The following is a 16,953-nucleotide window of genomic DNA, read 5'->3' as shown; positions in this document are numbered from 1 at the left end:
ATGGTATTTGACACAAAACCCGGCCCAATCGGTGGCCGGATAGGCCGAATTTCGGCCGGGAATGTGAAGTGTCGCACGCGCGTAGGGAAGGGGTTCGCGCGAGTTTTCCGGCCACCTGGGACGACGGCCGGCCGTGGGGAGGCATCGGGGCGGCGTGCCGGCGAGGTAGGGAGGCTGGGGAGGCGGCGGTGCGGCCTGGGGGTGAGGGAGGAGAGAGAAAACAGGAGGGGAAGGAGGAGAGGTCGGGTGCGCGAGGGAGAAGGAAGAAGAAAAAGAAAAAGAAAAGGGCCGGTCCGATTTGGTCCGGTTCGGTTCGGCCGGTCCGATTCAAGATACAAAATTTTAAATTTTTACTCTGCCTTGGGACCGAAAACGAGGTCCAAAAATTCTGAAAAAAATTTTAGAAAACTCAGAAAAATTCGTAGACTCCAAATATATTTTTAGTTTTGCCACGTGGTCTTTAAATTAATTTTTAAAAATCATCAAAGTTTTATATTTTCGAGAAATTAAACTCGATTTTGAAAATCTGAAAAATTTCAAATAATTTTCTAAAATTTAAATAAAATAAAAATATTAATATTACTCACAAAATAATACATTTAAAATTTGGGGTGTTACATTGTGAGGGTGAGCTGAGCTCTCCATATTATTGTTTTATTAGTTTACAGGTCGGGTGAGTTAAGCTCCTCGTTTGATAGTTCAATTTATGATCAGACTCTATCCGTTTGATTTCTTAAAATTGAACTATATTTATGAGATTTATGATTAGACTATAAATAGTTAGGCTTACTATAGGTTTCGAGAGCCTTATACTGACTCAAGTCCTACTGTCAGTCCAGTCCAGAATTTGAGTCAAAACAAATTAAATTACGCAATTACTAAAATAAATAAACTAAAATAGTAATTCTTTATTTATATTTAATACCACCCTTATTTATTATAATCCCACAACTTCATCTTCTCACTTCTGTTTATACATATTGTCTTTCACTCAATGAGGAAATAATTTCATTATAATAAAAAATATTTTTATATAAAAAATATTTTTATTTTAAAAATAGAAAAAATTCCCACCGAAAGCATTTTATTCCATAATGAGTTTTTCAACACAAACAGATTGTACTTAACCCAATGAATTAGTAACTGAAAAAAAACATTTTTACCTTGTTATCACTCATTACTTTGTCAATAACACAAAATTACATTTTCATTTAGTTTTTTTTTTTTTAATTCATACCCAATAAATGGCTTCATTTTGTTAAGATGAATAATATTGTTGAATTGAAAAGATTGTGATCGCAATTGAGAATTTAATTGTAAACCTTTGAAACATTATGGTTAAATTTGAATATTTACCTAAAAATTAGTTAGAATTTAATAATCAGCCCTAAAAATATGAGCTCAAAACTAAATTAGGAGTGTGAATAACAATACAGCAGCAACACTTATCTTTTTATTTTGAGGGATTATCCCTTTTTTTTTATTTTATAAATTGTGACAAATTGCATAAAATACTGCCAAGTGAATTGTTTAGATCAGTTTATGAATTACATAATTAAATGGTTTTGAAAAATGAATATATTGGTCCTTATGTTCTTTTTTTTTTTTTTAAAGCAAGTTTTGGTGTCACCTTGTTAGAACATTTAAACTCTTTTCCCAAAAAATATATATTTTTCTCACTTTTTAAATACTAAAACAATAATATAACAGAATCTATTTTTTCATAAAAAAATAACTCTTTTTTAATTTTTTTAAACTTTAATAATATTATTAAAATAACAATTATATATAAGATATATAAATACATATCATTAATTTAACAAATATTTTCATGAAACATAAAAAATATTTTTTATATATACAATTACTACCACGCACATGGAATGCCAGTAAAGAACATTTGCAAATCGATCATATCACTCGCAGCAAAATAAGTAAATAATTGGAAATTTTACATAAACCCTCATTGGAATTTAATACATGGGGCATCATTACGTGAACCTTGCCTAGTGAAAAGGGTACTCGCCCCAAGCTTTTTTATACAATGTAAAAAGAAATTTTGAAGAGGGCCCAGAATATCTTGTCTACCGCTGCAGCTGTTTCCATGACTCGAATATGTGACTTTTCATCAAATGGTTTCCCCGACTCTAACTTGTGACCACCTAGTCATGAAGGAGCAAACTATTGTTGCTCCAAGGCTGACGCTCAACAACCTACAAGCAATGATTTATTTTTCACAATTCACAAACTCCTGTCAACAAATTCCCAGATTCTTTCTTCCATGTAAACCTGGTCTCTGTGCCGGCGTGGCATATGCCGTTCATCTGGGAAAATTAGTAGCTCTTAGGGTTTTCCAGCAGCAACTAGCGCATTCACAAGCCTTGCAGTGTGCCTAAAATGCACATTTTCATCAATCATGCCATGCACCAATAATAATTTCCCTTTTAACTTGTGCACATGATGCATCACAGAGCTGTACTTGTAACCAGTAGGATTCTGAGAAGGCAATCCCATATACTTCTCAGTGTAAAACGTGTCGTATCCATCCCATGACGTCATAGGAGCACCAGAGACAGCACAACGGAAGACATCTGGAAACCTGGCCAGGATCATAGCTGACATATATCCCCCATAGCTCCATCCATACAACCCAATATGGCCAACTTTTGCTAGCCCTTGTTTGATAAGCCATTCAGCTCTGGTAAGCTGATCCTCAGCATCAACACAGCCAGCGTTGTATTTGAGAGCACCTTCAAACTTCAGCCCACGTCGAGCACTTCCTCTATTATCCAACTGTAAATGGTGAAGCAACCAAGACAAGATACGTTACCCATCAGGCATCTAAGCTAGTTACGACAATGTGCGACTAGTATAAGGTATCTCCAAACATGCATCTCAATGAACAAGATCCATTCCTTGTCTTTTGTACATTCGACTGGCGTACATCTTTTCACACTGCAGGAATATTCAAGCATGAAAGAACTTAAGATTTTCTAAATGAATGATACCCAAACAAGCACCCAGTGATAAGAATGCAAGCAAATATTGAGAAATGTCAGTTTCCACGGTTCCAGGTTCCAACACCAGAATATAACTATGAGTGACACAAATATGAACACACAGAAGCGGGCATGCATATGAGAAACTCTAGAGCATTTGGAATGCATTCTTGGACAATCAAGGTGATTTAGGAGAAAAAAAAAAGTAAACTAAATTAAAACAGTAAATCAAAACCAGGTAAGCATTTCAGGATGTCTGAAGTGAAAATACTAACCTTCCATACTAGAATGCCTTTGCTCCGCAGATATTGAGCTCTCATGTCAATGGTATTTAACCAAGAATCACAGACATATTGTACACATGGGCCACCATACACATTGATCATGGTTTTGTATGGCGGCAGACCAAATTTTGTTGGGTCAGGTTTGTACAAAGCACCATATAATGGTCCCATCATTTGCCTGAACCTCAACTATCTCTGGAGGGTCAAGTTCAAGCCGTTTAAATTGTGGAATGGTGAATGGCTATTCATACAGAGGCATAATTACACTTCCATCAAGCAAGGAGCACAGCAAAACCCTAGTGGGAAAGTCAAGGGAATCATGAATATCAACAAAGTTACGCATGTGGTGATCAAGTACAACCACGTGTTTCCCCTTACCATGAGTTAATCTCACTGGGCCAAGAAAGTTTTGGCTGCCATCTGCGTATAGTTTAGTGCAATAAAGATTAGATTCCAATGGTCCATCTAGAGTTGCAGTAAAATACACAAGCCCTGCAGCCTCATTTACACCAGCAATTTGCTCAACCATCCATTCACCTACAGTGATGGGTCCCAAGCATAAGCCACTTGCGTCATGGAGATACAAATGTCTGAATCCTGTTAATATGTGAAATGACTAATAAGCGTATATATCATATAATTTATTTTATTAAATAAATATAAAATTATAAATTTATTTCCAACATTATATTATTTATTTTATTATTAAATTAAATATATAATTATTAAATTAATATATTATATTATTTAAATAAATATACCTCCTAATTATTAATCTCCTGTTTATATTATATCCATTTATTTTATTGGATCACCAGAAATAAGAAAATAATTATTTTTAAGATAATTAAATAATTTTTAAAATATAGATAAAATAATAAAATAATTATTATTGTTAATCAGATGAATCAACTTGGGTGAATGCAATGAATTTGCTGTCAAGTGACCACCAGTATTCATTTTTCCTATCCATTTCCTCCTGCAATTTACACAATTAAAGACCTGAGGAAGAGCTTAATTCTAACCAAAGAGGAAAATAAAGGCAAAATTAAAAATCATAACAGTAATGATAAAAATAATATTATCATCAGTCTATAAAATCAAATTCTAGCAACTTAAAATGCATAAAACTGGTGTTCACATGGAAAAGGAAAATTAGTAAAAGCAATTTTACAAACACACAAAATGGTTTGCCATGACTAGGATTTATGCTTTAGAAAACTTCACAGGAAAGTTTATCAACAAAATTTACAAAACCAAAATGATCAATAGACATATTCCTTGTTATCCATAAGTATAGCATATACATTCATTTCTTCAGTATATAGCTTGTCTAGTTGTTTTATCCTTAAGAACCATTAAATCTAATTCTCTCTATGTTATGGCATCCAAAACTTTATCATGATGAATTGTGGAATAAGATCTCCTGTCTCAAATATTATAACCTCCATCTCCAAATTCTCTGCATGGAATATGGACTCGGTTAATCCGACACAAAATACTATTAGAGTTTTCACCCACTCACAATGGAGCAAATGATTAACCAAAAACTCCCCCTCTTCATAAAGTTGTCCCAAGAGCCTCCCCAGGCAAAATTGACACTTTCCAGGGCTGAAAAGGAAAACATTTACAAGAAGAGAATATCTAATTTAATGCATATATGGAGAAGGGAAAGGCAATAACTGAATATGGTTCTCACCTGAGCTATATATTCAGCAAGGCCATGAGTCTGCAGGGGAAAACGAAGTGTGTCAACTTCAAAGCAAAAGAAAATAATAGAATGCCAAGAATTTATCCACTGCAAGTGTATATTTTATTCCTAAATCATATGAATGAACAGAAAATTGAAGCAACCTAGCCTGGCACTAGAACCACAGTGGTGTAATGCCATGCCACAACACCTGCTTTTAAAACCACCTCAATTTCAATATTACCCAGAAAAAGAAGAATAAAACTGTCAACCCCCAAATCTAAGTTCTTGTTGCACATTCAGACAAGTGCTCTACAGTGTCTACTATATCATGGTGGCCCAGTTTAAATTTTAAGACAACCTAAGTCTACAAATAATGGAAAATTGTAGGATAAGACAATGATGGGTATGAACACAGTGTAATACTCAACTCAACTCAACTCAACTAAGACTTTATCCCAAAAATTTGGGGTCGGCTATATGAATTTGCTTTCTTCACTCTAAACGATTTTATGAACACAGTGTAATAAAAAATAAAAACAACTTGAATTTTTTTAACTGTTATAACATCTGGTATCCTGCATATTTATAACTCTCAGTCATGGTGGATGTAAAGAGAACTAAAACTGGAAATACTTACTAATATCACACTGGCCCAAAATAAAATGGCAAGTTGGAAAGTGAATAACTAATTAACAGTGATTTAGTGGAAAATGATAGAACTGCAGGGCAAAGAAGAAGCATATAGGAATTTAGGAAATCCCATCTAGTTAGGAATGCACGATAAATTGATTATATACTCAACTCAACTAAGCCTTTATCCCAAAAATTTGGGGTCGGCTATATGAATTCTCTTTTTTCACTCTAAACGATTTTGGGTTAAATCCTCCGAAATGTGTAATGCTTCTAGATCATGTTGTACTACTCTCCTCCAAGTCAGTTTAAGTCTACCCCTTCTTTTCTTTCTATCTTCTAACCTAATGCGTTTTACTTGTCTAACTGGAGCCTCCATATGTCTACGCTTTACATGACCAAACCACCTCAATCTCCCTTCACTCAACTTATCCTCAATTGGCACCACTCCAACCTTGGACTTTATCTAGTCTAGTATGGCCACTCATCCACTTTAACATTCTTATCTCCGCAACTCTTATCTTAGACACATACCACTCCTTCAGTGCCCAACACTCACTACCATATAATATGGCCGGTCGTACGACTGTACAGTAAAATTTTACTTTCAACTTATTGGGAATCTTGCGATCACATAAAACTCTAAAATATATGGTCACAAAGTATAACAAAGACACAATATAAACATTTCAGTCAGTCAGCTCATCACATCATGCATTATTGAGACGAAATCTATGCATATGACCCATAACATCCATAGTGATCACAAAGATCCAACCTTGTACAAATACTAAACTTACCACTACGTTTCCCTGGGCACCATGTGTTAGTTGTTTTGGTTCATTGTACAAGAGATTTAGAACATGTAGCTCGCTATCCTTTACATAAGCAAGCATAGTACAATCAGGGGATAGATGTGGATCAATAATTGGTGAAAATGGCGAGCTAGGAAGCTTAAGCTCCCCTTTTGATGAGTAAAGTTCCTGGAAATGAATCTGTAAACAAATAGCAAATAAACCATCAGCAGAGCTCAGTGAATTCAAGTTTCTGGATTTCTGTACACAGAAACACACAAATAAATGAGATAAAATTTAACGGTAATAAGCAAACTGAAATACTTTCTTTTCTAATTTAAAAAAAAAAAAAGAGTGCCAGTAATCTATTCCATGGATTTTACAAAACCCTCATCACAAACAATAACTTGGAGAAATACTTCATATTAAAAAAAGGTTCAAGTTACCAAATAAGTTCTACCACCTGCAAATAATGACATGGGATTCAAGACAGCTTTGTAACAATACCACCAGCAAGAAGTACCACCAATGAGAACACATTTTATTCCTTCACCTTAGTAATGCAAATACTGTCTATTTATCTTATGTCAGGCAAAAATAGATACAAAGCTTGCACTTCCAAAAAATACACCAATTATTATAAATTACAAGACATGAGCGAACAAACCCCTGCAGGCAAAGGCACCATAATTGCTTTCTTCTTTGAGTTTGTCTTCACCCATTCATACTGTGTCACTCCCAGCCCCCGTTCCCTTGACCTCTCCCTCCTCAACTTCTCTTCTGGCGATATGTTACTCTCATCAAGTCCACCATCAAGGGGACTGAAAAACAATTCCTGCTTGCCAGTCTTGAGATCAAAAGCAAACAACTTTCTATTCAAAGTTTGATCAGGACTAAACAAGTAAGTTATTAAAGTATCATCAGGACTGAAACTGATTGATGTGGGTGCACCGTATCCAGGCAATGGAGACTGTACAATCTCCTCAATAGGGAAAAAAATGCAGTCATCAATATTTTGAGGGGTGATAGTATCAGTCACAGGCATGTTGTTATTGAATGATCTCAAACGCTTCAACTTCTTAATCTCGTTCTCGTCAACCGATTGCATTACAAAATAAGTAACCGCTTTCAATTAATTAGCAAGAGAGCATGAACCAAACCCTTCAAATGACCAGAAGAAAGAAAAGATTAAGAAATCTATATTATCTGTGTAAATTACAGACTTAGAGACATTAAATGAACTAAAAGAAAAGCAATAACCAGCCTCGATATTTTCCCTCCATTTTCTCAGCAATCAAGTGCAAAAATAGTCCATTTTCAAAAATTTAAATTTCTTTCCATTTCCGGCTAATTTTCCTCCAAACAAACCAAGGAGGATAGAAAAAAAAAAAAAAAAAGAACTTATTTACCTGCTAAGAAACTCCAAGGATTAGCTCGGTAACAAAGCTCTCTCCATCGCCAAAAATAATCAGCTGGACACAATAATAAAGCGCATCGAATCCGCAATCAAACATTTATTTTATACAAGAGGAATTGGATTCGAAGAAAAAATATTGAATTTACCAGGAAAGGCAATGGAAATGATCAGCTATGAAAGGAAAAGATTGAATCCTGGGCAGATCGAATTTTACGATAGAGAATCCGAAAATGGATAGGAATAAGGAATTGGATTCTGTGATTGAAGTTGGAGACAAGGGGCAGGGACCTGTTAAAAGCTGAGTTCTTTTGCTGGACTTGGATTCGGAAGCGCAGAACAAAAAATTATAATAAGCAGTTCATTATTATTTTTTTTAATTTTAAAAATGAGAAAATTGAATAAATTAAATTATATTTTATAATTAATTATTATCAAATTTAAAATATTCATTTTATAAGTAAATTATAGTTTATTAAATTATTATTAATTTATTAAATAAAAAATTATAAAAGGTTAAACAGGGAAAAACTAATCAAATTAAAAATTATTATATGATACTCAGAGCATGATAGTGGAACTACTGTTAGCGATGTGAAATTATCAATTTAAATCGAGTAAAATTAAAATAATTGATTAATGAAAATATAAAAATTATAAAAATAAAATAAATTATTTTAATTCCGATTTCAGTTTTGAACTTTTTTTTGTACATCTCTCAAAATAAATAAAAACCACAGATTCTCTGCAATGGTCTCTCACAAACAGATTACATAAAACCAACAACTGTACTACAAAGAACAATGATCTTTTTATTTACTGTGATACAAAATCAACACAAATGTGGAGATTGAATGATGGATTTAGCAATTCGCTTAGTGATTTCGATGCAGGAATGACAACAAAAGGGGTTGGGGATGGCATCATTCTTCTGTTTCATCTCACAAGAATTCAGGTTGAGTATTAAGGAGTAAATTTTTCTACGGGAACCTTTTTATTTTAATTTATTATTATATAATATTAAAAAATAAAATATAAAATTTCATCCTAATTTTAATAATATATTTTTATTGTATTTAAAAATTATAATATTTAAAGAGAAAGATTATGATTACTTAATTTTATACAAAATATAATTAATTCATTAAGAATAATAACATAATTTCATATAAATTTATCACTCATCTTATTATTAGATTTTTATAAAATAATTTTTTTTTGTAAATTAATTAATTATGAAAATTTTATTAATTTAAAAAAAATAAAATTTTCTCAAATAAAAAAATACATAATATTTGTTAAAAAAAATCTAAGAGATGAATTATTTATGGTAAATTTTATTAAAAATTATAGAAACAAGTTTTGGTTTATTAAATATTATTTATTAAATTTTTAAAAAATATTATGTGTTTTTTACATGAATAAAATTTTTTTCCTTTAGATTAATAAAATTTTCATAATTAACTATTATATAAAAAATAATTATTTTATAAAAATCTCATAAGATAAATTATAAGTTTATGTGAAATTATCTTATTTTTTATAACAAAATAATTATACTTTACATGAAACTAAATAATCATAGAAGGCATCAATATTTAAATACATAAATATACTTAATATATTATTATATGAAATGAATTATGAGAATTTAACGCATAATAAAAAAAAAAGGATTGAATTCGAAATAGATCTGGGGCAATGAAGTTGGGCTGGATAGTTAAATTGGGCCGGGATCCACAACTTGTACGAGTAAAAATATCAGATGAGTAAAATTTAGGTTTGTTATTGTTTTTTACTAAAATATAAAATCAAACTTAAAATTAAAATTTATGAATAATATTAACCGAATTTTATTTTTTAAAAATTAAAAAATAATTAAAATAATTCAATTTGATTTTTTAATTATAACCAAATTTTACCTGCTCCTAGTCTTAATTGCATCCATTATCTCACTTTCTCTATAGGTTTTTCAAAATATATATTTTTTTAAGAAATTGTACCATTGAATTAGCGTAATTGGTCATTATTTATATAAATTTTTTTATGTATAATATGTATTTATATTAACTTCGTTCTATTGAATTAAAGTATATCTCATTTAAATCAAATTAAAGTGTAATTTTTTAAGTACATCAACACACAAGTATATACATTAATAAATATAATTTTTAGTACATCAATATATATGCATTATTCTACTAAATTTTAAACCTATATTTATTTATATTAAATAATTTATACTTTATATATATATATATATATATATATATATCATTTTTTATCATTAGATTAAGGGAATTTTATATTCAGCGATTATAGTTAATGTTTGGCAATAAAAGATAAATAATTATTTAACTTAATATTTGATAACAGAACAGAATGACAGACGATACAAAATTTTATCATATGGATGGAGATGAGGTGCAAAGTGGGTTCATATCCTTGTCTTAGGAGGGCCTATGGAGATAGGAGAGGTAACAGCAAACAACATTTTATAACAAACTGTGTCAAACTATGCATTGTAAACTCAAACTTATACATGAGAGCCCTGAGGGTCCGAATTCGAAGTTTTAAATATCTAACAAAATATACATTTTCTTTTATTCATTGGATGAGCTACACAATGAGTGCAGCTCTCCCCCATTTCATAAACCCCCCTCTACCCCACCCAATGGGATTTGAACTTGAGATTCCAAGCCTTTACCACTGGGATGCCCCTTGAGGACACGACATATACATTTTATTTCCAAGCAGAATCTGAAATATGCATTTTATAAGTATCTTACCACAATTTCAGTCACTCTTATGAAACGTACGAGTGTACCTAACTTTTAGCTTGCTCCCATGGGAAGAATATGTTGAGAAGTTGATAACTTGGCCAAAGTTGGCGGGGAGGGAGGAGGGAGGTTGTCTAAGCTCATGTTTTCTAGTCCCTGCATTAACGCTCATAAATGAGTGTGACTGGTGATTCCAACTCCTCTCCAGAAGCATACCATCATAAGACAATACATGATTGAGAACCTTTTCCAAAGCTTAGACTTCCGAGTCTTCAACTTCAGAACTGAGCACGAAGCTGGGAAATGCCATTGTTATATCCCTACAAGTAACATAAGGGTACGTTGAAGTTTATTCAGGGGTTATTTCAATGTACCTCAATTTTCATCAAACAGGAAGGTGAAGAGAAGGTTTTAAAGTTTCAAAGGACCCTTCTAAAGTGAAAACAACTGCCAACAAAATTGCAGTTTATCACCAATAACAGATTCAATTTCTAGTGCTTTATCATATTTTTTACCACATTGACTGAGTTCACTCTGGTACAAACTGTGTTTGGATCTTGCTACTTACTTTAAATATGGTAGAGTCATGTTCTTCAAAAGAGACGGATTTTTTGACACAAATTCCTTCCACTCTTCCAGATCAATTTTTCCATCACCTTTTGTGTCTGCATCCTTCCAAGTCTGGAAAACAGTTTCTAGAATAAGTCAGAATATTTTGACCAAGTACAAATAATAACAGAGTGTGTATCAGTTCAAAATGTACCTTATCTACAATCATTTCGATAACATCATCAGACAGAACCAACTCCGATTCATGCAGAAGTGCCAACACCATCTCCTTCAACTATCGGACAATCATTAGAAGTTTGTGTAGCATACTTTAGGAGAAACAAAATGCTACTATTACTGTTCTGTTTTTGCCAATTTCCTTATAATTCTCTGATGGTACAAGTTACCAAAAGTATACTGTTAGCTCTACAGTGTGAAATTGTGTGTTTAGTGGAGTTCTTATGAGTTAAAATAAACTTCTCAGCTTCATGAAATTGAAGTTCACAACTATCTATTAGAAAAAGTAGAAGATAGAAAGTTATATGTGCATAATTTTAGTGAATGTAAAAGAAAGAGTGGTCAAGGAAGGTTTTTGCAGTGCTCACCTCATCTCGTTCAATACAACCAGTTTGCCTTAGATCATATAATTTGAAAGCAACTGCAAAATGTATTCAATGGGAAGTGTGAAAAAAATATACTTGACCAAATTTTGAAAACTACATTCCAGATTGATCAGATTGATCTAACATAGAAGGAAAAATAAAAAGGCAAGAAAAATTATCTGCATATATGTTTACTGGCCTACAAGAAATTCAAACGAAAGAAACTGAGAAAGAGGAAAAAGAAAAAGGAGAGAGAATGTATCTGCATATATTTTTATAGGCCTACGAAAAATTCCAACTAGAGAAATCAATCTTACATTCTATCTTGTCTTCCACAGGTGCATTGGGATGAAAGATGCCCAACGATCGAACAAATTCTCCAAATTCAATTACTCCATTGCGCTTGATATCAAATAAATCAAAGATCTACAAATGTACCAAAATAGATGCATCTTAGGAAGAGAAGTGTCATTGCAGAATGTAACAACTTTGTTAACGAAGATAACAAGCATTTGGCAGCACCATGGCCAGTTAGAATCAAAGCAATATCAGCAAGAGTTATGAAAATATTACACACACACACCAAAAAAAAAAAAAGTACACACCCTGTCGGCAAAAAGATTCCTTCTATTTCTGTTCCTGAAAAGTGCTAGCTGAAATTCTTCCTGATCAAAAGAAAGCACAGGCAGTAGTAATTCAAGTTAAGCCATAAATGATAAAAACACATACCAACTCATAATTGTTGGCATATATATAATTAGCATTAAATTAAACAATCTGATTCCCATACCTTATGAATAAGCCCATCATTGATTATTAAATTGCTTAATTTCTTATAAAGCTCATGCAAGGCCTCTACTTCACTAACCGTAACTGCAAGAGAGAAATATTTCATATACTCAACAGTCAATATTCATGTATATCAATAACTATTGCAATCAGAATATATTATTATGGTTTTAGTGGGACGTTTCTGACTAGCAATTGGAACAACCACACATTTTTTTTTTCTATCTATTTCCTTCTAGTCAAAATGTAATATGGATTCCCTTCCCCCACATCATTTCAGACTAGTAATTACTGAAACTGACACCAGTCTTGTTTTAATAACTCATAATAATGGCTGCATCCTAAATTGATGTGAGACCATAAACAAAATCTTTGAAAAGACCACTTTGATACACCAAGTTATTGTCAATCATGCTTAATTAGAAACTATGCAGAGGCAAATTACACTTGAAAATTTGCAAGAACCAGCATGGCAATAATGCAACTCACAAGGTGTTTCAGCAGCAAGAACAGTGGGTTCTTCATATCCCCGTGTTTGTTTAGATCTCTTTAAGCAAAAGCAGCCTTTGAAAGCAAGTAACATGATTCAATTGCAAAACTTTCTGAAAATCAATAGGGTCATGCCCGTGGTAGTACTTGAAAATTCAACCTGCATGCCAAGACCAGTGAAATAAGGATAAAATTAACGGCCGAACTTGACGACCTACAACCATTTCTATGATAGCAAAGATAAAACAGCCAGAATTCTATCTTCTAAGTCCAAAACACAAAACAACAACATCAATCTGGTTGTGATCAGGAATAACATTATTAGCAATCGCTTAAATATGGGTCTAATATTGACCTAGGAAATTTAGCCTTATGCTTGTGAAATCATTCATTTCTTCAATTTATAACTCAATCAATTCATTAATTTAAACAAAACCCTAAAGTCATCCACAAAAATAAGCATCTACCCAAGATGTATAATAATTTAGTTTGGTGGCAGATATGTTTCTCAAAATTCAGATTCAAAATCAATAAACTGCATTATTAACTACATGTAGTTCAACTGCATACACTGATTGCGCCAAACAGCTCAAGGTTGTTTTTGATTCAACAGAATGGTTTTGTGGACCAATAGAGTTGATTTGGAATAAATTACTGAAGCTTATGATTTTAGAAGTAGTCTCACTGATAAGAGCAGAAAAAGCTCATTAATCTAGATCGAATAGTCAACCATCCAGAAGATGAACAATTGTCTCATAAGGGGTCAGCAATTCAACGGTTAAAGATGTATAATTCCTAACAAACAAAGAAAAAGGAACATGTTGACTGGATAACACAGGATAGGTCATCTACTTATTGTAAGCACTGCTGCACTGGCCAATAGAGTTGGCTTAACGACCATCATAGGGTAAGCCTGATACGCAAGGTTAGGGAAGCAAATGTGGAGATAGTCCAGCCATTCCACATCTTTACACGTGAAGTAGCTGCTCTCAGAACTTGAACATACGATCTAATAGGAAGGTGAGTAAAAAGTGGGAAACCAGTCCTTCCTCACAAAGAAGGAAGCAATAATGATGACCCTTTTACAGACTGTCCAACACTGTAAGTATTCACTTCACATACCATAATTCTTGTTAGAGACACACGCTTAATAACATTTTTATATATGTACTGTTTGAATCTTCCTGCTTAATGGAATATGCACACAAAAATAAAATCAAACCTATGAAAAAGAAAGGAGAATCAAGTCTAATGGTGGTAATAAAAACAGACACATCTAATACATAAATGCCGTCCAGCTCTTTTACACTTATGCCACACGGTTCTTTAAACTAATCAAACATCATGATATTCAAACGTATAAATACAAAGATGTGAAGGAATATGCAGAACTTTCCAGGAAATTAAACAATTAAATAAATATTTAAACCCCTAATACCAACAAAGCCTATGTAAGCAGATATGATCTCCCCTATTTATAAAAAGAGATTTTGAAAGGACTCCCAGGCTTTAAGTCAAGCAATTATCGACTAAAGGAATAAATAAACTGGTAATATTGAAAGTAGGCCAACAGAATTAAGCTTCTTTTTCAAGTCAGGTAACTTGTAGCTTGAGCACCAAAAATTAGTGATGAAACCTTAGAAAGTTAGAAACCACAGGTACAGATCTCAAAGAAAGGAGCCAGAAAGAACAAAGTTGTTATTCTCTCATGTCCATATGCCCAAGATAATTCATGAAATAAGGAAAGTATCAATATTAATTCTTAAAAAGAAAACAAAAGCTTTCATTGTCTGGGACCACATACCTACATCTGCTAATGTCCCAGTTGAAATAAATTAATTATTTCTAGGGAACGAAAGCAATATTCAAATTTTCATTTTATGTTCCTTTTTGAGTTTTTCTCAGCAACCAAACAGAAAATAACAATTAAGATTGTCAAAATGTGATTTGTTACCATGCGTGTATATACTACAATAACATGGGGGGTCATATAAAGGAACATGATGATTCATTCTGAAAGAAACAATGAAAATGAAATATCTTCAGAGCAACTTGCTCAGGATCCTATCAGGAAAAACGGATAGAGATAATTCATTGATTAAGAGTCAAAGAAAATGAAAGATTCTTTGCTGATTGAAATTGTGAGACAACGAACATATGAAAATGTAAGATTCCCTATTGGTTGCAGGGAAAATAGTAGAAATGGGAAAGAAAGCTTGATTTTCAGAAATTTTAGTTCTTTCTAGAGAAGTTCCTCCCCATCCGGCGAAAACCCAAGAAAGAAACAAGGCAAAAGAACCAACCAAATCACCTTCAACTCCATTAAAAAAGGGCACAAAAGAAATGCAAAATTAGGAAATGGATCACAAATAAGAAAAAGGAAGAAAAAAGACCAACCTTTCTTAAAACTGTGAGTATTCAGATGAAAATTGATGGAGTAATTTGATGCGAGCTAAGCACTTGTGTTTACAGCAAGAAAGAAGAAAAGAAGGACTAGATGTGTGTTTCTTAGCATTCTCGGCTTCCCTTTGCTTGCTTATAAATTTGAGGGCGCCTCCAAAAAGCTGTCTCTCTCTTTCCTAAGCATAAATTTGTATTTTAGTTTGTTTTCAACTATGGCTTCCCGTCAACACAGCAGAGCGGATTATAAAATAAAAATGAATACACAGTAAAAGACAGCTATATAACTTTCACAACTGTCCCCACCGCAACTACCAAACCCTTTACTCTGCATGACTATTATCACCTTTTACTAAAGGTCCGGCCATTGCCAAGACCGATTTGGACGGTGAATCGAATTGAGATCCACTTGAATTAAATCTAGAATTGGATTGAGTCAATGGTTCATTGGCCTGAAGATCCCATCAATTTCTGAATCACCACTCAATCGATTGAAATCGCCGATGACAATTTGATTTAATTAGATGAATAAGGGGAGAGTGCGCCAGGCGGCACAATCTGCAAGCGCCACATTGCAAACACGATACCGAAGTGATGTTCTTTCGTGCTACACGGCTTCCGCTTTCTCTCCCTCTATGAGATTCGCAATTCATAGTCTCACAGTTTCTGTCAACTAAGATTAAATTTGATGACTATAATGATTTAACGTTTTTCATACTTCATGGATGAAGAACGCATCAAAATTTTAATTCATAAGCTTTTATTGGAATTTTATATTGAGAATTTGAAAGCTACGCCAAATTTTTGGGAGAATTTATCTTATTAATTTTGGGAAGAATTTATATTGGAATTTATATAATTAATAAAAATTATATATATATATATATATATTTTTTTATTTAGTTCAATTTCAAATCAAATTCGTATAATTAAATCTTTCAATCTAAAAATAGTATAAATGAATTGGGTTTAGCAAACTATTTTTTCAATAACTATTTTTTAATTTTTACTTACTCAAGTCTTAATTAATAAATTTTAAATTAATAAAATAAACGTAAACCAAATAAAAAGATTAACCTGAATTTGTTCCAAATTAAAAAAAAAAATTCAATATCAATTTAACATAATCAGACTATAATTATTATAGGAAAATGGTTTGATTTGCACAAAGAGGTTTTTTTAAGGCATGTTTAAAATATGTGAAAATATAAATAAAAAATCATAGAAAAAAATATTTAATTTGTACATCTAAATCCATGCATATCAATGTGTGTGAGTATATACTTTCAATTGAAATTCAATTAAAAAGCCACTGGCAGTGTCAAATGTCAAATCGAATGTGTCCATGGTTACCTGTGTACTAAATTTTTTATACAGGTAAAATTCAATCTATTGATAAATGCAGATTTATGCCTGATTGCTGCGCACATTAAATTTATATGGTCCTTTCAAAAAAAAAAAAAAAAAAAACAGTAATGTCATAATTAGATGTTTATTGTAATGCAGACATATAAAATCTAAGTATTGAAA

The 16,953-nt window shown here is 32.4% G+C and overlaps 1 protein-coding gene and 1 pseudogene across 3 annotated transcripts; both read right to left on the bottom strand.

Moving 5' to 3' along the window:
- Positions 1-1,890: 1,890 nt before the first annotated feature.
- On the bottom strand, positions 1,891-8,170 carry LOC110633206 (uncharacterized; annotated as a pseudogene).
- Positions 8,171-10,292: 2,122 nt separating this feature from the next.
- On the bottom strand, positions 10,293-16,042 carry LOC110633221 (calcineurin B-like protein 4). Of its 3 annotated transcripts, XM_058152886.1 has the most exons (10): positions 15,421-16,042; positions 13,024-13,183; positions 12,536-12,618; positions 12,351-12,410; positions 12,063-12,171; positions 11,749-11,801; positions 11,358-11,438; positions 11,163-11,275; positions 10,839-10,914; positions 10,293-10,750 (listed from the first exon to the last, which is right to left on the bottom strand). In XM_058152886.1, exons 2-9 carry the CDS (start codon positions 13,115-13,117, stop codon positions 10,851-10,853), a joined length of 657 nt encoding a protein of 218 aa, XP_058008869.1. In that variant the 5' UTR covers positions 13,118-13,183; positions 15,421-16,042; the 3' UTR covers positions 10,293-10,750; positions 10,839-10,850. The 3 variants fall into 3 exon arrangements, with proteins under 3 accessions (XP_058008869.1, XP_058008868.1, XP_021637424.2); XM_058152885.1 differs by lacking the exon at positions 15,421-16,042 and adding an exon at positions 14,660-14,774 and having other exon boundaries at positions 10,293-10,914; XM_021781732.2 differs by lacking the exon at positions 15,421-16,042 and adding an exon at positions 14,595-14,699 and having other exon boundaries at positions 10,293-10,914.
- Positions 16,043-16,953: the final 911 nt, after the last annotated feature.

This window comes from Hevea brasiliensis, chromosome 9, assembly GCF_030052815.1.
Source record: "Hevea brasiliensis isolate MT/VB/25A 57/8 chromosome 9, ASM3005281v1, whole genome shotgun sequence".
Taxonomy (NCBI): Eukaryota; Viridiplantae; Streptophyta; class Magnoliopsida; order Malpighiales; family Euphorbiaceae; genus Hevea; species Hevea brasiliensis.
Note: the sequence above shows the minus strand (reverse complement) of the source record. Positions and strands in the feature narration are given on the sequence as shown.

Bases quoted from the DNA above. Each gene is read 5' to 3' on its own strand.
- LOC110633221 (XM_058152886.1), bottom strand. From the start codon at position 13,117: ATGTTACTTGCTTTCAAAGGCTGCTTTTGCTTAAAGAGATCTAAACAA. The intron at 12,619-13,023 runs GTGAGTTGCATT...TCTCTCTTGCAG, and splicing joins TCTTGCTGCTGAAACACCTT to TTACGGTTAGTGAAGTAGAG. The intron at 11,802-12,062 runs GTAAGATTGATT...TACATTTTGCAG, and splicing joins TGTGGAAGACAAGATAGAAT to TTGCTTTCAAATTATATGAT.